This window comes from Juglans regia, chromosome 1 (genome assembly GCF_001411555.2).
Source record: "Juglans regia cultivar Chandler chromosome 1, Walnut 2.0, whole genome shotgun sequence".
Taxonomy (NCBI): Eukaryota; Viridiplantae; Streptophyta; class Magnoliopsida; order Fagales; family Juglandaceae; genus Juglans; species Juglans regia.
The window spans coordinates 42,665,288-42,686,030 of NC_049901.1; the positions used below are offsets into that span (position 1 = coordinate 42,665,288).

The following is a 20,743-nucleotide window of genomic DNA, read 5'->3' on the forward strand; positions in this document are numbered from 1 at the left end:
CGGCGGTAATTAAATCTTTTTACGGCAGCATAAACTGCTGCAAAAAATAAATCTGTTGCGTCTCAGTTGATTTCTCGCGGCAATTTCTCAATTAAGTCAAGTTAATTGTCGCGATATGGTGGCGGCCTAATATAGACGCAATTGGGTATTTGCGACTGAAACTTGATGTTGTTGGGGCAATTGACTTTGCTGGAAATGACAATATTCCTTGTCGTGTGTATCTCTCAATACAATAGAATAATTTAGGAAAGATATTTTGAAGTCGCTATTTGTGGTGGAGATTAAACGTAGAGAGCTTCTGTGGAGAATCTATGGAGAGTTCGTCAGATTTGTGGGAGATCTCCTCCTTATATAGAGGTCTATTTGTTTTGAGTGATTGAATCCAACTTATTTTATGAAACCTTTTCTTTTTAGGAGTCTCTTGTCTTATCTCTTTTTGACTTTATCTGTTAATTTGATTTTTGGCCATATCTTAAAGCTAAATTATAGGCTGTTGATTTGAACCATACAAGTACTTTATTATGTATGTATGTATGTATGTATGTATGTATGTATATAAAATTGATATAGTACTGTTCGATTATATAATTTACAATGATTTTGACTGTCTAGATTATCTTATCATGATCCGCAGTTGTAAGAATATTATATGTAGCTAGACCACGTTTTATATACATACATATATATATATATATATATATATATATATATATATATATATACACACACACACATATATACACAAATCGCGCGCGCGCGCGAGTTGATTCATTCAAGCTCGGTTCAACCTTCAAACCATGGCTCATTCAAACCCTGGTAGGCACTGGTCAATGCATTTACCCCCCCATTGAAAAATCTACCAGAGCCAGACCCTATATAAGGAGCTCTCCTCCACCTTTATGAATCAATCTAATCATCAAAAATTTCTATATATTTTTTCCCAAAATAAATTGGCTTGAGAGAGAGAGAGAGAGAGAGAGAGAGAGTATATAAACGTCAATTCCTTCATATTTAGCTTTAGAAATAAAGATGGGTTTATCTCGAGGGAAAAGCGTCTCCATAGTTCTGTTTTTTTTAACCATTTTATTTGCTTCTCCCCAACTTGGAGCAATGAGGCCAATGGAAGGAGAACAATGGCGGGAGAAGGCTAGCCTTCTGGTTCTGTCCCTTCAAAAGGGTACTCCTGTCCGTCCATCTGGTCCCAATCCATGCACTCACATCCCTAGAGGGGGCACAGGTGTATGCACCTGATTAGCAGCTAGCAGCCCGTTGCCATGCTGCACATACGTACATGCACGTACGTGCAGCCTGCATGCCTTTTCCTGACTCTGTTATTATTTGAAGTTATATATATATGTTGCTACGGTACTTTCCTTTTCATGGCCAAGATTAGAAGTCATGACTTTAATAACATTTGATATTTATTATTTCTTTCAACAGCCTGTAATAACATTTGCATTGGGCACAACCATCTAAAGTACGATCGGTTGTCATGAACCTAGAAATTCATGTTACGTGCAAATATTAAGAAATTTATTGCTTCAATTTTTATTTTTGTTCTTTGAGTAATGAGTTATTTCCAAAGTTTTTTATATGCACGGCCACTTGAATATATATCACGATCCTATATATATCACGAACTTTGGAGAGAGGTTTCGAACATGCAACGTGCCAAATAAGTGTATTAACTTTTGGAACATGAAATAAGGAATGAAAATGTGTGATCAATCATAAAGATTTTTATCCAAATTAAAAGGAATGGATAAGGAGTTACTTAATTCCATGTCTTTTTTTTTTTTTTTAATCATATATACATAAAAATAAATCAGGAACATAAGGGATTATTAATGGAACTTCCATCATCTTTATTTTTTTAACTTAAATCGAATGAAAACATTCCTTGGTTTGCTCATTCCAGAGACTACAGGTTGAGCCTCCAAACCCCAACAGCTACGAATAAACGATCTTATCACGTCCAACGAAGGCCATTGATGCAAAAACTTCAAAACAGTCAAATATTGAATCGGAATTGCAAATTTCAATAATTCGGCCTCCTGTGTGAACATAATGCAGGTTTCGCCCTCGATGATTTTCGACGGACGCATAGGAATCTCTACCTCCGGGAGAGGCATAGGAGATTGAGAGACCAATTCCACAAACATTTGAGTCCTGCCCTGCAGAGCCGGGTTGCCTAGAGGGGGGCCCGGCGGCGGCCATAAACCTAGCAGAGCCCAAAAATTATCAATCTCTCTCAAAATAGTACTTTAGGCATAAGTGTTCAACAGCGCGGTTTGTGCTATGTAATACGTTATACACTTAAAATTATTTTCTTAATCACTAAATAAAAAAAAAATTGTCAAAGCGGTCAATTTTTTTTTTTTTTTTTGATAGGTGAAATAGGCCGGAGGGCAAAGTAGATTTTTTCATATATATAAATATATATATATCCGTTGATCATAACTTAAAAAATAAATTAAAAAAAAGAAAAAGAAAAAAGGCATATAATTTGCCATATTAATCTCATTAAATGTTTTCGATCATAACGTACCGATCGAACGTGAGTCATTCTATTAGGTGAATTACATATTTTACGTTGATCCAAGTATACGTTCAATATGGCCTAGACTTTGAAACGTGGGAACCAGGACTACTTTTGTTGACGGGGACTTCTATATATATAGAAAAATGATATTTACAGTTGTGAGTGTGTAAGTGCCGTGTAATTATTTGGAAAAAAGTAAATAAATATGGAACTCACATAAAAAGAAATTAATTTTTTATGAGTGGACCCCACTCTTTTTCAAAGCTACTGTATGGCATTTACACATTTCACGACTGTATGTAACATTACTCATATATATATCATCCTTGATCCCCGTATGATCAAAGCTCTTTAATTTGTTAATTAATTATGATTAATTTAGTAAAATTTGTTAATTAATTATGATTAATTTTCAGTAAATGGTTCCTACATTTTCCAGTTGTTGGTGTAAATTCGGACAACCTGAAATACATTACAAGAAAACTGTTTATTTATGATCTGTTATTTCCTATTAAAATAACTATTTATTGCTCAAATGATTGAATTTATTATCGTCACAAATAATTATTCTCATATTAAATGATTGAATTTATTATTGTCACAAATAATTATTTTCATATTAAATAATTCATCATAAATATTTATTTTTCTTATTATAATATATACTTCGTATTTCCATATATATTCATCGGTATGAAATTAGATGTATAATATATATAATAAAAAATTATATATATTTACAGTTCTATTGTAATCCCTTTAAAAAAAAATAAGTAAATACGATATTCAAATGAAAAAATATTTTTTTAATAATAGACCTTTCTCTTTCAAAAGAACTATACGAGACTTATACATAATCATGCTAGCATTAATACTACTCTAATATAAGTATATATATTTCAAAAAAAAAAAACCAAAAATTTAGGTGAAGTAGCTAGCATAGAATAGTGAAGAAAGATTAAATTCTAATTTCCGAATAATTAATCGTCTCCTCTATCCAAGACTACTAGGATTTTATTTAGAGGACTTATAATCGTTTTGCGCGCTTAAGCAAAGATTAATTAAATAAAATAACCATAAGCGGCATGCAATTAATAATTCAGATTGCAAGGTATTGAAAGTTTGAAATTGAATCGACTTTTGACTATAACTTTATATACGTTGTGACTTTCATGAGGGTCAGAAATTGAATGGATCTAAGAAATTATTAAGTTAAACCTGTCATGTCATAACTTTGTCACAGTTCTAAACACGTGCACCGTGATGGATCAAAGGCATTCGGATTTGGTGGGCTCAGCCCTGTTGGTTGTGTTAGCTTGTGGCCCTTTCTTTTATTTTCAAGTTAAGCTCGAGTTGGGCCATGGCCCATTTACAATTTGTTAGATTTGTTGAATTTTCTTATTTTGCAATCTTAATAAAATGGCATTTGGCCCATTAGTGAGTAAGAAGAGTAGCAGAATATGTAGTGGAAAGAGGGACGTGTATAGGCATGCAGAATCTTTTTCTCTCTATCCCCTTTTCTGCATTTTTTAGCGGTGCATTACGCCGATTCCATGTTCCTTTGCTTTATATATCAATTAAACGCAATGCAACTGAATGGTGAAGACCAAATTCGTAATGCCTCTAAAGTCTTACTTAGGTTGTTGAAAAAAATAGTTGGAAATAGAACTGTTCATCCGGGCCGGGTTTTTTCCCAGCCCGGTCCGGAACCCGGAAAACCGGGTTCCGGTTCCGGGTTTCGGCCCGGATCAAACCTGGGCCAAACCGGACCAACCCGGTCCCACCCGGTGAAATTGCACGGATTTTATTTTTTTAATAGATTATGTCGTTTTGATACCTCTATATACTCTCTCCCCCCCCCCCCCTCTCTCTCTCTCTCGTAACGAGCCCGTGAAAGTCTGAAACCTAAGCCCCTACCTTCATCGCCGTGACCCCGTGAGCCGTGACCCCATAATTGTCCGCCGCTCGTCCTCGCCGCATCTCAGTTGCTTCATCTCGGTCGTTGCATCCCTGTCGCTGTCGGATAATCAGAGTTTCTCTAGGGCATTGTTCACTTGTTTGGGTACTCTCTCTCTCGCTCTCTCTCTCTCTCTCCATGTAACTATGATTATGTGCGTTTTGGTTTCCGTCGCTTGTGGGCTCTAAGCCACTGCTTTTCCTTTTAGATTTGTGTTGTTTTGTATATCTTTTATTTGTTGTTGATAATCGGAGTTAATGGGTGTTGTTGAGTTGGGTAAAATATCCAAGCTGTCGGATTTCTCAGCTTTATTTTGCGCGTTGGCTTCTTATGAACAGGAAAAAGTTCCCCTTTTTGTTGATAACTTAAAATGGTGCAAAAATATTGGACTCCTTAACCAATAGATAAGATCATGTTTTGGCTACCATCGCCAAATCTAATCATCTGTGTTCAAGCACGCTTTGCAACTTTTTTTTACTATATTCTTCTGTAATTACCAAAGCAAAAGTCATAGACTTTTTATTTGAGAAATGCAAGCATTTGAAGCAGGGCATGTGTTTAATAAAATCTAATTTTTAATCAATTATAGTTTCCGGTTGTTTTGCTCTCAGCCCATTAAGAGGGCAACCTTAGGCCTAGGTATGGAGCATCATCTGCTCTGAGAATGTTTATCAAATCAGCACTGAAAACTTCCATTTTGGAGTGGGAATTTTAAATTTACTTCATTGTTCCAGGAGAGGTGGCTTGTTATAAAACATGTCCTCAAGGTGTGGGCTTGGGTAAGAGAGGATGCTTCATCTATCTTGCACCTCCTATTCATTAAGTTCTATTTTAGGTCAATCACCATTTTAGCCTAAAATTTGATCAATTTTAGTGCTCCCTCCCCTCCCATTTGATCAATTAGCCTTTACTAATATTGGAGGACGTTTAAAAAAATTCAGAAAAAGGATCAATTGTTAGTAATAGGTTTGTGTCTGGCAGACCTTGAGGATATATCATGCAGATTATAGTTTTTCTTGTTAAATACATACATGAACTGCCTAGTTGTTAAAATTGGAAAATACCGTAGTGGGCTTGCAGATTATGAATTGCTAATTTCACAACTTCCAGTGCAATTTTGAGTTACTTGGTCCAACTTTGCTGACATGTGGTGTTATTCCCCGAAATAAATTGAGTGATAAATTTGCAAGCAATCTAGTAAAAGTTAGTTTTATTCTATGTACTGTCTTATCAGATATTGGAGTGGTAATTCCTCCACCCCAGATTCCCCTCCAGAAAAGATCGTGTAAAAAACCTGTATGTGTTAAGTTCTTGTGTTACGGGAAAAGACTTCCAGAATTTCTCGAACACTGCAGCAACACCATATTTTAATTTCTTTGATTGAAGGGACTGATTAGTCACTATGTGTATTCAGATCTGGACCCTGAGAAAGAACCACTGAGTTGGAATACTAGAATAAAAATTGCTGTTGGTGCAGCTCGGGGCCTTGAGTATCTCCACTGCAAAGCCAATCCCCCTGTTATCTACCGCGACTTGAAATCTGCAAATATCTTGCTGGACAATGAGTTCAATCCAAAGCTCTCAGATTTTGGGCTTGCTAAATTGGGACCTGTTGGTGACAATACTCATGTTTCAACCAGAGTGATGGGAACATATGGTTACTGTGCCCCAGAGTATGCCATGAGTGGCAAGTTGACTCTTAAATCTGATATCTATAGCCTTGGTGTGGTTCTGTTGGAGTTGTTCACTGGCCGAAGGGCAATAGACTGTAGTAAGAAGCAGGGAGAGCAGAACCTTGTTTCTTGGGTGAGTTAACTCTCTCTCTCTTTTCCCCTGTAGCATTTCAATCTTTTATTCTCCCTCGTCCCCCTTTCATTTCCCATTCTATTTATAAGTTCATGGCATGTCCAAGCACTATTAAGTGTGTATAATCTGATATGTCTTCTCTCCATGGCATGTTCATGAGATGAGATGACATGACATGAGATAAAAGTTGAAAGTTGAATAAAACATGGTTATAATATTATTTTTTAATATTATTTTTATTTTAGAATTTGAAAAGGTTGAATTATTTATTAGGATTGGTGCTTTGAATGCTGATGAACTATATGATTGTTGAAAGTTAAACCTTTACAGTGGGATATATGAACACTTGAAAACAGTGGGATGAAGAACAATGAAATGAAGAAGTACAAACCATGATATCAACAACTTGAAAACCACGATATAGCCCCGGCTGTGGATTTGATTAGGTGAAAATCAACAACTTTTTTGAAATACTTGTAGTTGTTTTCACCAAGTGGGGTGTTTGGAAAATATGTCACTGAGGTACCCCTAAACCATGATATCATTGTCACAAAAACAATGCCATATATCATGCCCCCATTAATGTCTTTCATTAACCCATAAGATGTGATTATGAAGCCCATATACTTGTTATATATGCTGATTTCTATGATAATGAGTTATCTCAAATGTCTATGAAGATTCTCCTGAACGTTGACTGTGATCATTATATTAACTTCTCTACCAAAAGCAGATCAACAGGGACCCATATTGACTGTGATTATGTTGGGACTGGATGTGTTTTTAGAAGGCAAGCACTTTATGGATTTGATGCTCCTGCCAAGAAGAAGCCCCCTAGCAAAACCTGCAATTGTTTGCCAAAATGGTGCTGCTTAATATTCTGAAAAAATTTCTGATTTTTATGTATTAGAGTTTAATTAAAGTAATGTATGTGTTTTGTAATATTCTTAGCAAATTAGTTCAAACAATGTAATATGTAGTTGATTGCATCTTGTATGTCGCATGCATTTTACATGATGAATATTGATTTTTTTATTTTTACATGTATTTAGTTAAAAAGTTTAATTAATTGTTTATAGGCTCATGAAATATTATAGGTTATGTTGGATTAAGAATATGATTTGAAATTTTAAATGGAGACAAAATATCAAAATATTTGAAGTCTAATTAATAATAAAAAAGTTTTTGTGAAAAAAAAAAAAAAAAAATCCGGATTCAACCCGGAATCCGGAATCTGGGTTTTGAAAAAATCGGATTTACCCGGGTTTCGGCCCTGGTCTGACCCGGATCAACCCGGTCCGGGTTCCGGCCCGGGTTTGAAACCCGGGTCCCGGGCCGGGTATACCCGGGTTGGAACCCGGATGAACAGTCCTAGTTGGAAATAATAAATTTAAGTAAAAATTAAATTCTTAATTATTATATGGAGTGTATTTGTAAAATATAAAAAAATTATTATTAAAATACATAATATGATATTATTATTTTGACTTTGAAACAGATAGTCTAATGTGAATTAATATCTTTAATAACTTTGACTTTAGTTAAAACCTCAACTTTTAACTAAATTTTCGACTTGACAATTACTAGACCATTGCCAATACCCTATGGGGCTATCGGCTATGAACAAGTACTGTTGTTCATCCGTGTATTTCATCCCTTTTTTTTTTTTATATGTCGTTTATTCCCTTGTGTGCATTGGTGTATTTCATACATTGTTGCATTTTAGGTGTTGTAGGTTCTTCAGCTGGGTATAGGCGGCTCAGAGTGAAGGTATGGTTGGGTTGGCTGATGCGATCATCTGTCATGTACAACTATCAACTATATATATTTAAGAGGATTATAAAATATCGATATTACACTTATAAAATATAGATCCAAAGAATTTAATTAGCTAATTCAAAATTACTGTGCACTAATAATATTTTTAAAAATCAAATTCTAGTCTCGCCCGTTTGTGTATTTTCAATATTGTGACTTCTTTTTTTCGTTTTTCTTGTTTTAATGTGGACTGAAACAATTGAAAATCATACCCCAACATGCAGTAATAATATTATTACGTCAAGAATTCATCAATGTCATCAAAATGGAAAATGCTGAACTTTCTAGGAAAATCTTATAGACTCTATGTGATTGGTTCATAAACGACAGTATTAGTCATGTGTCACAACATGACTAATGTAATTATTAAAATTGGTTTGACTTAGTTTTTCAATTTATATTAATTGTGGTTTGTTAAATACGGAAATAAATTATATAAAAAAATATATAGGTAGTAGAACTTGTACGTCCGTAGTACATGAACTAGTGTTACCCAATCAAAATCTATTATGTTGTGAAGCAAACACATTTTAAGGGCATAAGTGAGGCCTGAATAATATCTTTGTTTTGGTGTTTCATATTTTTTTGGTTGAATATATTATCATAAAATGAAAATCCGGCCTAGAGTAAATAACTAACACCTCGTTTGATTACACAAATCATATCATCTCATTGTAATCATTACAATTTTTTTCAAACTAATCCCTCCCAAAATACAATGAATAATTTAATTTTTTTCAATTCTAAAATAAAAATAATATTAAAAATTTATATTTTAATAATATTTTATTTAATTTTAATTTCATCTTAGAGACCTAAGTTGAAACAAATTAAGGTAAGAGTGTTTGTCCGGAGTCGTGTCAACAAACTTTCGAAGTCAACTTATTTTACTTTTGCTCGATAAGATGTTTGACGGTTTTTTTAAAGGAACGATTCAAAGAGAACTGTCCAAAAAACATGTGAACTTCTATTTTACGGTCCTTTTGTCCTTTGTTTCTTAATTAAAAGAATCAATTAATTTGTACGCACGCGGTTGACGAGAAAATAATATTGGTAAAAATATAATATAAATAATTAAATTTATTTTTTTAAACTTTTTAGATAAGTAATTATTTTACATGATATCATAATCTTAAATTCAAACTTAGATTCTAAACTCTATCTCATTTAATTAAATATTTTACATATTAAACTTAGTTACAAATGAGAAATTAATTCTCAAAAATATAGTATAAATAATTAGATCTATATGCTCAAGTTTTGAAATTAGTGATTTCATAAGTATTAAAATACCCTTCATCAAAAATTCCTAAAAATATGCATGCAGTAATTAATGTATAAGGCGACAAGCTCTCAAATTAAGAAGTTCAATTCCGGCTGGAGATCATCCTTGGTATCCCAAAAAGAGGATTTGGGAAAGTCTTTTCCGTGTAATGCAAATCTTTGTCATTTGAATGTAGAAAACGAGTCAAAAATAATATTGTATATTCTTTTTCTAAGCTCTTGACTTTTTTTTCTCTAAGCAATAATATTATTGTAACCTTTTTTACTTGGGCTCTGAAAGATCAGCTTTGACGATCGATCCTTTGAAAAAAAAAACGAACATATATATATATATATATATATATATCATGATCTAAAGAGTATCGTCCACACAGTAAAGCACCTGCGCGCATTGACGAGCTAAACGAGAACATATATATATATATATATATATATATATCATGATCTTCGATTTTTGGTAGCAATATATATAATACATAAATCCTTGCAAAACGTACTAAAAATAAGCATAAACGTACTGCGTACGTGCTGGTTGGCTTATAATCTTGAACCAGATCTGCATGTTGCATTGTTCATCGTTATATCGAGTAGTTTATAATTATATGATAGGGTTTGCTTGCTTTAATTAAAGGACAAGCAAGCAGCAGCTGAATTCCTAAATGATTAGTGGGGATTATATAAATTTACTAATTAGATTATTTACATTTCAAAAGACAGAAGTGACACATGATGGATCAAAGCACAAAGAAAAGAAAGGATCGAGAAGCTAGCTACTAAAGAATCTGACCGTCAACTTCATTTATTCTTTTGGATATGTGTACAGATCGAGTGTGTAGTAATTAATCAGCATGCATGATTAATTATACATACAAAGAAAAATACAAAAATGAACCAGAAAGAAAAGCTAGCAAACTGTTTTTGTTGTCATTATTTTCACAATAAGTACAATACTAATTATAAAATGTACCATAACGTTTTGAATTAACAGGTCATCATGATTCTCCTTCTTTTTTATTTATTTATTTATTTTGTTTTTATACTTTCGTTCTTTGTTATTTAATGCTAGTTGTTGTCTTGGCTGATTGTTGAAATCTGCCGTGGGATTTTCGGATTTGGTGCTGATGGAGCAATATGACCTTTTTGTAGTATTGTCCCTAGCAAATGAGTCCTTGGGTGACTTGCGAATGCCTTCTGACTAATTGTTGAAAGGAGAGGTGGAATTGTCGGATTGGGCGCAGATGGTCTAATTGGAGCACCCTTCTTCAGTGACTCCAACAACAAATAATTAGCCATAGAATGACTTGCAAAGGCCCTTTGACTTATTGTTGAAAGTTGGCCTGGGATGAACGGATTGGGCACAGATGGAGGAATATTAGCCTTTTGTAGTACTGACCCGAGCGAATGAGCCCTTGAGTGACTTGTGAAGGCCTTTTGGTTGACTGTTGAAATGTGTCGTGGGATTTTTGGATTGGGCGCAGATGGAGGAATATGACCCTTTTGTAGTATTGTCCCTAGCATATGAGCCCTCGAGTGACTTGCGAAGGCCCCTTGGCTGATTGATGAAATGTGACGTGGAATTTTCGGATTGGGCCCAGGTGGAGGAATATGACCCTTTTGTAGTACTATCCCTAGCAAATGAGCCCTTGGATGACTTGCAAAGGCCCTTTGGCTTATTGTTGAAAGTTGGCCTGGGATGATCGGATCGGGCACAGATGGAGGAATATTAGCCTTTTGCAGTACCGTCCCGAGCAAATGAGCCCTTGAGTGACTTGCGAAGGCCTTTTGGTTGATTGTTGAAATGTGTTGTGGGATTTTTGGATTGGGCACAGATGGAGGAATATTAGCCTTTTGCAGTATTGTCTCGAGCAAATGAGCCCTTGGGTGACTTGTGAATGCTCTCTGACTGATTGTTGAAAGGAGAGGTGGAATTGTCAAATTGGGCGTAGATGGTCTAACTGGAATGCCCTTTTGCAGTGACTCGAACAACAAATGAGCCATGGAATGATTCTTAAAGGCCCTTTGGCTGATTGTTGTAGCTAGTAGTGGGATGTTGGTGTCTGAATTAAATGAAGATGGAGGGATTTGAGCTTTATGCAACGACCCTAACAAAAGGCTTTTGTTCATCAATATTATTTTTTCTTCTCCATGCAAGATTCGACAAGCTTGATTTGCGCTCATGCTTATTAGAAAAAGCACTGTTGTGACTACAAGAAGCATTTTTAAAACCCACACTTGTTCTATAAGCCAAAATATATGGATATAACCAACTTGATGCAAGTATTGTGAAGGATATGGAGGTGTGTGTGTGTGTATATATATATATATCATGTGTATCCACCAACTTGTATATATGACTTGAATTTTTCAACTTTTAGTATGTTGGAATTGTTTTACTCTTGACTATTAATGGTAAGAGATTAAAGCATTGAATGGGTCTTAAATGACAAAACGGGGTTTGATTTGAAGAAGGCAATGCATTTTCAACGGGCAAATAGTGCTAGTCTCGATGAGGTAGGAGTAGTATCGTTTTGCAAAATTCAAAACATTTCGTCAGTAGGACCCCCTAATTTGTGTAAAGCTAGAAATAGAATTTGTATGTGATCATATATATTATTCAAGTTTTGAAATGTTTTCATATATATGTTAATTAGTTCCCTTGTATTTCATATATATATAAACCTTAAATTACATGGGTTAATTTGTTAATTCCAGTAAACTCATTAGCATTTGTATTGATATCTTAATGCATGCCAACTTCTAGTTAATGCATGCATTTAGATTTAGCTTAAGTACTCAAATGCAAAATGATAAAAGAGGCAGGGTACTTAAGAGTCCTAAACTTTTGAAAGATATATTGTCTATAAGCCCTACCAAAGAACTTGATTCTTTGGTTCAACCATCATTTAACTAGGAATTTCCTGGATATAACTCCGGCCAGCAATTAGCTAGGTCTGTGTCTTTCCCAGGACCGGAGGATCGAAGCGCATTCAACTCGTGAAACTTTGCTTTCTCTTCGGGCATATATTTTGAATGGAAAAGAAAACTGATCAGAGAGAAGATCGAAACATTGGTTCTAAAAAAAAGAACGTGGAAAACAATCTTTGACTGGAGGCCCCAGCTAGACCAGCATGCAGAGGACATTCCTCGTACGCCATTTGTCATGATTTTGAGTTACTTTGAACGGACATGACATGGAAGCACGGGCATTTTGTTTTGGTACGTGGAAACACGCTTACTTAGATATCTTGAATGTGTCTAATGTCTATACGGCTGTAGGTTGTGGGATATTAATCCTTTTACACGACATAAAATACTTTGAAAAAAGACTTCCAAAAGTATCGAAATATGAAGTCTCTCTTACGGCATGATGCACTGAATTGGGGAATGGAGAACATCAGCATCCGAACACGCTTCTTCCATCTGTAAATTAAAGCGCGTCTTGTAGTTGTAACTTGTAGGGGATTTATATCATCACAGACAATCTCGTTTTCAACATATATATATATATATATATATGTATCGTTTTTCCTTTTACCATTTTCAGTGGCTTTCCAATTCCGGGATTGCATCTCTGCATTAAACGGCATAAATACAATCCCTGAAACAGAGACAAAGCCAATATCTTTTTTCTCGGAAAAGGAAAAATAAAAATCAAACATGATTTTCTAAATTATCTGATAAATACAATCCGACAGACGCCCAAGAGCCAATTAACTTTAGAAGGAAAGTCTCAAGGTTAATTTTTAGAAAAGCGGAGTTCTTTATTTTTTTTAATGCTTTTTTGGGAAAACTTGAGGCTTTTTTACCTTCGTTTATTTGGGTGCATATTTCAGACATTGGATGGGGATTTTTGGAATCTTTTAAGGGTTAATATCTTTTTTCTTTTCAGAATTTTGGGAGGCTAACTAGGGATATTTTCAAGCATAGTAGGGTTTCACATATTGTTGAGTTACATGACTAGGAGGGGAAATATTATAAGAGTAGTGTTAAATGCAATCTGTACTGTATAAATACCTCCCACTTCTTTTAAAAAATAAAATATAAAGTCCAATATTAAAAAATTAATTTTTTATGTAGAAGCCATATTTACTCTCTTTTTTAATGCATAACACTAGTTATAGAGATACCCTATAACTGTAAATATCATTTCTCAAATCCAAAAACAAGTAAGAAGTAATAGTCGAGAACTCTAGAATTTACAAGAAGATTTACCCATATTTAGCATTCCTTATGTACAAATGGGACAACATCTGACCTTACAAGATTTCAAACTAACAAGTACTCACCTATGTCCATGTCATGCTACACACAATAAAGATATACAAATATGCCATCGACATAGGACCCAATCAGTAACCATCAAAGACTCTACATAAATCTTTCTTCCATCTTCTTTTCTCTTTTCTTTTTGCCCTTTAATGTTGGCTGGGGTAGAAATAAATCCATGGTTTGGTATATGCATATAATTGCCCCCCCACATGAGAAAATAGAGTTCACAAATGAACGCTGCACATAACTGCTGTATTAAAATCTAAAGGGTATGGGAAAGGCGATTTGGTAGTTAGAAATCTCCACGTCTTCTTCTTGGGATGATAAATTCGGATGTACAGTTTTCCAGCCCTCTTATGGTGTCGCTTCCTTCGGGTTTCTGTAGAATTGACTGCATTCAAAAGGGTCATTACATGCAACTCCCCGTCCAAAACAACAAAACCAAATGCTGAGTTATGAGGTGCTGTATTTGGTACATGCGTCTCCCCACGCCACTGGTTTGAAGCCATGTCATACCTGTAATGCAGTAGCGAAAACAAGCCATTGAGTGTCCCCAAGTAGACTAAAGAAGATTTCCAATGAGTCTTGTGTGGAAACAAACAAGAAAGTGACCACTCTAGGTGCAGGGTTTAAAAAATTATCGTTGATATATTAAATGGTTAAGCAAGAGTTTTGATAGAATACGTCTTGTTTATCTCGACTTGAGGCCAGTATATGCCATTCAGGTGATCCGGATTCACCATTTGGATTTTGTCAGAGGGTTGCTAGAAAGTTCTCCAGTCAGGTAAAAGCAACGGAATAGAAGGGAGCACATGCAAAAGCACAGGCATCAATTTAGTGATGTGTCTAATGATTTAAGAATTTGGCATATTAATAACCATGAATTAATGCAAACTTAGGCAAAACAAAAAGCTGCTGTCCCAAAAAACTGTAGCTCACTTTTGCTTTTCTTAGGCTATTATTAAGCAAGATTCTAACCTATGTGGTAACATAATGTTCAAGCAAGTCCTAATTGAATGGGTTTTATGGCCCAACTGAATGTCCATTAGCAGCTACATTAGCATCCATCCAGATACAAACTCCCTACTTCTAGCCCAAAATTTGCATTACTTTGGCATCACATAGCCTGGACCCTCCTAAATTCAACAGAAACTAATATAACAGCATAAGGCTTTCAATTTAGCATTTTGTAGGTTTACATTTCAAGGTACTTCAAACTGTTAAAGGCATGTTAGATAACAAAGCTAAGAGCACTCTCATTGGATTAGTTAAAGCTAAAGTACATTTTTTATGAATATAAGATGAATTTAACTTTTAGCTATTTCATTCACATAAGTCTCCACATTGGAATAGTCATTTTTTCATTATATGACAATAAAATAATATAAGAAGAATTTGACTTTGACTATTCACATCAAATATCCACATTGGATTATCCATTATATAGTAATGAGTAATTAATAATTTCAAAAATATTTTAATTTTCTTAATTATGAATTTATTTTATTTTATCATATTTTACTATTCATAATATTATATATTAATTACTAATCATATTCTAATTATATTTTTTCAATTGTCGTGTAAAAGGGAGAGAGAAATAATTAATATAAAATGTATTTGATGAATGAATAGTTTCTTTCAAATTTGGAAATAATTTTAGAAGTGACCGTAGCTAAACCAATGTGATCACATTTTATGGTTTAATAGCTAAATCTTCAATGGATTTAACTTTTAGCTAATCCAATGAAAGTGCTCTAAAACAGTTTCTCTTTTCTTTTTTGACAAGTACAACAGTTCACTTTTCATGATCAGGCAAGGGAACAAATGCAAGCAAAACAGAGAATCCCAAAGACATCAAATGTTCTTTTCCGTTTTGTACTCAAATCTGTAATACTCATGAAGGGAATAAATATAAATATACAATTTTTTTAAGTAATCAAGATTTTAATTGAAGAACTCAAAAGGCATAGCCCAAGTACAGTCATATCCAAGAGAAACTCCTAGTTGGATATAGAATAAGATAAAAGAAAATCCTAAACTCGCCCCCATTAAAGCCTATATATAGCAATTGTCCAAAAAAACATAGTGAAGAAATCATTTTTAAATTCTTCCATCCATCTGCTCTCGGTCCTCAAAATTTCAATCATTTCTTTCCCTCCAATACACCACAATTGAAAGAAAGGGATCATATTCAAGACATCAGCCACCTCAAGACTAGTATTAATTGAAAAAAAAAAAGTCAAACCTATTATGATATTTTTTCCAAAGCACCACCATGTGGCTCAAGTACCACATTAGTACACCGCAACCCCAAGCAGAACCATATTTAGAGTCCACCACAGCTTTCCACAAGGCATCCCTCTCGTGTCGGTATTGCATGCCATTTTCCCAATAAAGTCCTATTGAACACAAGCATATTTTGAATGTATAGGTTTTATAAGAAAAAAGTTCTTACGTAGCACTCAATAAACTCAAGATCAAAATTCTATTTATCCATCACTTATCCCCCATCTCAGCTCTGATCTCCGCAATGCACTGCAGCTACATTAGAGCAGTGAACAAGTCCAATTGCAACTTTTCCATCTATAGGGTCGGATTTCATACTTCACAGTCCTACTCAAGCATTGTAACATACAGATCCTAAATTAGGGTTTAGAATTAATATTTTTATCAGATTAGTATGAGATAGTAATTTTATTTTAGTAGAATTCTTCCACTCTGTACGCCATCTATCCCTCTGCTTGGTTCCCTAGTTGGGGAGAAACTTCCTAATTTGAAACCCATTGGATGTGCCGAAACCCTCACATATATACTCTATGTTCCCCAAAATTTTCCTTCACCCAAATCCACAATACTCCTCCGGCCAGAACACCCCAGTGAAAGAAAATTCTTCTTCAACACATCGTTGCCGTAGCTTTCCCCACAACACCACCACCGTCTTCCTCATGGCAAACCAAGACACTCTCTTCACCGGAATAATTTAGAGGGCACCGTCAAGGAAGTCGGTGTCTTCCATTGGGGCGTTACATGTTATGATACGGTAGACGGTGCCACGGACTCAAGCATGGATTACCATATGCTATGTGATAACACGGACCCAAGCATTTTCACTACGTGTTATGATACGCTTGACGGTGCCACAGACCCAAGCATGGTTTACACTATGTTATGATATGTTATATACTGGTCAACGACAATTGGACCAATACACACATGTTATAATAACCACTAAGTAAGTGAAAGACAAGATGAATAAGTTATATACGAATGATAGGAAATGCATAGAGACAGTCATTCATGCATCCACGTTACATGAATTGCCATGATTATGTTTGATTCCACTTATGTTACTAATGAATGATCTATATGTTATGTAAATGTGAGACGATGTATGTAAGTTTTCAAGATTTAGCTTAATGTTAAACTAAATTAAGTTTACAATATGATGCGCCATTACTGAGTCTTCGACTCATTTGTTTGTTTGTCTATTTTATGTTTTAATGTCCCAGATGATGATTTCGTGGATAAAGAGCAGAGTGCCAAAAGTATAATAAATTTCTAGAGACTTGGGACTCGTTTGGATACAAGAAGTGTTTTATCTCATCTCATCTAATCATTACAACTTTTTAAAATTTTCACACAAAATATAATAATAAACAATTCAACTTTTTCAAATCCTAAAACAATAATAATATTAAAAAATAATATTCTAACAATATTCTATTTAACTTTCATCTCAACTCATCCAATCTCAACTCACTATCCAAACGGCACCTTAGTGTATGGTTTAGACACTAAAGCAGTGTTAGTATAACATAGAACTAGCTTATATCATTTCTTTTATGTTTCAGCTTTTATGCTATGAGAGACTGTCATGCTCTAGATAAGTTTAATAATCCAATGGATGAAGCATTTTTATGATATTGAATCTCTTTACCAGGCATTATGTTATGAATTTACGTAACATTCCAAACCTACAGGAAGGGATGTTACAAGCGTCTACTCATCTTACTTGTTATTTAGTTTTAATCTGATTCAAGACCTATACTCACAATGTTTAAAAAAAGAGCAGTGCTACCCATAAGCTTCACATCCTGTACACTCACTTTAAAAACATGTCATTTTGCATTTTTATCTTATTTTATTCACAAACATATCTGGAATCATTTTCATTATGTGGGTAAAAAAAAAGTAAAATGACATGTTCTTAAGTGAGTGTGCAGGGTGTGAAACTTTTGTCTAGAATTTTTCTTAAAAAAAAAAACAGTGCTATATTATACCACATAAAACATTGTAATTTCACACATTGGCACCAACACCCAAAACCTCCATATCTACAAACACACGTATCTATGAAAAAAAATAACTTGATTCCATGATACGTATATCTCAAACATAATAAATAAATATTAAAAAAAAAACCCGAAATAATTCCTACATTTTAGGCGGGCGGCCAATCCAATCTGAATCACACGCGAATCAAACAAATTCTGACTTTCACAAACAGTAGAGAACAAAAACCCAGAACTCTAAAACTCACTACTACATATGCCTGGTAAAAATCCTAACACTTGTATCTCACAATGAAAGAAGGGAAAAAAAAAAGTCACATAGTACACAAGAAACTAATCTAATCCAGTGAAACACACACAAAGCTGACTAACGAACAAATAAATAAATACCTGAAAATGTCGTTCCCTTCGAGCATAAACACGGCGGGTCGACCTGGCCTCTCCCCATCCTCCACCACCACAATCTTCCCTACCCTAACCCTCTCTCCTTCCTCCCACATATCCCCAACCTCCATCCACTTTCCGGCTACACCACCATCACCAGCACTCTTCAAATCCATCACCGCTGCGTCCCTACAATACTCATCCACCGGCAACACCCCACCAATCGTCCTCCCCTCCCCATAGCCTCCCATCACCCAAAACTCCATTCTTTCCCCCACAAAAAACCCCGCGCACCCGGCTCGCAAACCTGGCAGCCGGTCCAACTCGACCCACTTATTCCTGCGGATATCGTAGCGCTCCACCGACGTCATCCTACTCCCAGCCGCACCGAATACACAGTGCCGGGACCCACCTCCCGCCACAAGAATCGCGTCGTAATCGGGTACCGCCGCACAGCCGAAGCTCCCCCGCGGGTGGAGCATCGGCGCCAGGGGCTCCCAGGAGCCGGTGGTGAAATCGAAGCGGGAGACGGATGAGGAAGCAGAAGGACGATCGATGGGGAAAGAGCGGGTATCGAAGAGGGACCCGCCGAGGACGTAGAGGTGGGGGCCGATGGAGAGGGCGGAGAAGTTGCAGAGGCCATAGGAGTGGGGATCGGGGGGAGCGGTGGGAAGTTGGGACCAGGCTAGGTTGTGAGGGTCGAAGAGGAAAGGGGGGGAGATAGAAGGGTCCTGAGGGAAGATGCAGAGAAGATGGGAGAGACGGTTAAGACGGCGGAGGGAGAGTAAGAGAGAGTTGAGGGAGGGGGTGAGGAAGAGGCGCCAGGACTTGCAGGTGAGCTTGAGGCGAGAGTGGTAGGAGTAGGGGATGAAGGAGAGGATGAGAGCGGCGACGTCGTTGGGGAGGCCAGGGATTAGGGTTAGGGTATAGTCAAGGATCAGAACAGAAGCAGAAGAAGAAGAGGAAGATGATGGAGGGGTTGACATTTGTTTATTCACTTTCGTTCTTGGATTAAGAAAAAAAAACAAAAGTGAAGGAAAGGAAGACGAATCGGTGGAGGATTTACAACTGATGAAGAAGTAGATGAACAAAAAGAAAAAGAATCACAAAAAGGCAAAGAGATTTTGTATAGAAATTGATCGTTTCTAGTTTTTGTGGCTTTTTTTCATTTTTCTTTTGTTTTTTTTTTTTTTTTTTAATTAAGGGTAAACACTAAACTGTGTGAGTTTTGGACACGTGGCGTGTTGTTTGCGGAGAGTGTGCTCTCATTCTATGATCCGGTTCTGTAGTGGCTTGGGGATTAAGCTAAGTTAAAGCCAAACAACCCCCAATTGTTTTGGAGAAGTTGACACTTTTCTTTTCTGGTAGTATTGTTTGACTTTTGGACTCGATTTGAAGAGATTTGCTTTTTTATGGGTTAGTATTAGGGGTGTAACCGGTCTGGTCCGGTCCGGTTTTGGACAAAATCTAGGATCGAACCGGTATATACCGGTTTTGTATTTTTCAAAACCGATTACGCCCCGATTACCCTCCTAAACCGGTACTTCCGGTTTTACCGGTTTCCGGTCCGATCCGGTCCGGTTTTTCGGTTTTTTTTAAATGTAAAAAACATATAATAAAGTGTTAATTCTTATTATAAAATATTATTAAAAATTTAATATATATATATATATTATGCTTAAAGCATATAATCAATTAAATTTTTATCTTTAAGATTAAACTTTTATTTTATAAATTATAACAACATTATCTTATATATAATTATATTAATAACATATGATCAAATAAATTACAAATGTTCATATTTAAGATTAACATTTTATGTTATTATTTATAAATTATAATATAAAATTTTTTCATATATGATATATAATTATATATATTATATATAAAAATTTAACATATAATTATATATTATATATATAAATATTTTGTATAATATATAAATTAATTTTTATATATTTTTTTTCCAACCGGTCCGGTTCGGTCCGGTCCGGTCCCAAAAACTATTGAACCGGAACCGGACCGGAACCGGCCGGTTTTCATAAAATAGGAACCGGTTCCGGACCGGACCGGTTCAAAACCGGACCAACCGGTCCGGTTCGGTCCGGTCCGGACCGGTTTTCCGGTTTCCCGGTTTAAATTTACACCCCTAGTTAGCATTATCCATCCAGAAGGAGAGGAAACGAATTAACTGACACCAAGTGCAGGCATTAGATAGTGGGCCGGGCCATCAACTATATGGGCTTGTTAAAGAGTGAGGCCTTTCAAGCCCACCAGTAATTTTTAAAATATCAGGCCTGATAACCAACCATAATTAAGGAAAATGAAAATGAGTGTGTAGTCCGAAATGGGATAACCAGCTTGTGGACGGCCCACGTCCATCGT

At 35.5% G+C, this 20,743-nt stretch overlaps 2 protein-coding genes across 2 annotated transcripts; one reads left to right on the plus strand and one right to left on the minus strand.

Moving 5' to 3' along the window:
* The first annotated feature begins 1,110 nt into the window (after positions 1 to 1,110).
* Positions 1,111 to 7,182, plus strand: LOC108995933 (probable serine/threonine-protein kinase PBL21). The gene is made up of 5 exons (XM_035691427.1): positions 1,111 to 1,237; positions 2,074 to 2,128; positions 4,453 to 4,604; positions 5,914 to 6,305; positions 7,039 to 7,182. The coding sequence occupies exons 1-5, from the start codon at positions 1,111 to 1,113 to the stop codon at positions 7,057 to 7,059; spliced, it is 747 nt and encodes a 248-aa protein (XP_035547320.1). The 3' UTR covers positions 7,060 to 7,182.
* A 6,390-nt stretch (positions 7,183 to 13,572) lies between these two features.
* LOC108996026 (F-box/kelch-repeat protein OR23) lies at positions 13,573 to 19,524 on the minus strand. Its single transcript, XM_018971753.2, has 2 exons — positions 18,362 to 19,524; positions 13,573 to 14,192 (listed from the first exon to the last, which is right to left on the minus strand). The coding sequence occupies exons 1-2, from the start codon at positions 19,339 to 19,341 to the stop codon at positions 13,901 to 13,903; spliced, it is 1,272 nt and encodes a 423-aa protein (XP_018827298.1). The 5' UTR covers positions 19,342 to 19,524; the 3' UTR covers positions 13,573 to 13,900.
* Positions 19,525 to 20,743: the final 1,219 nt, after the last annotated feature.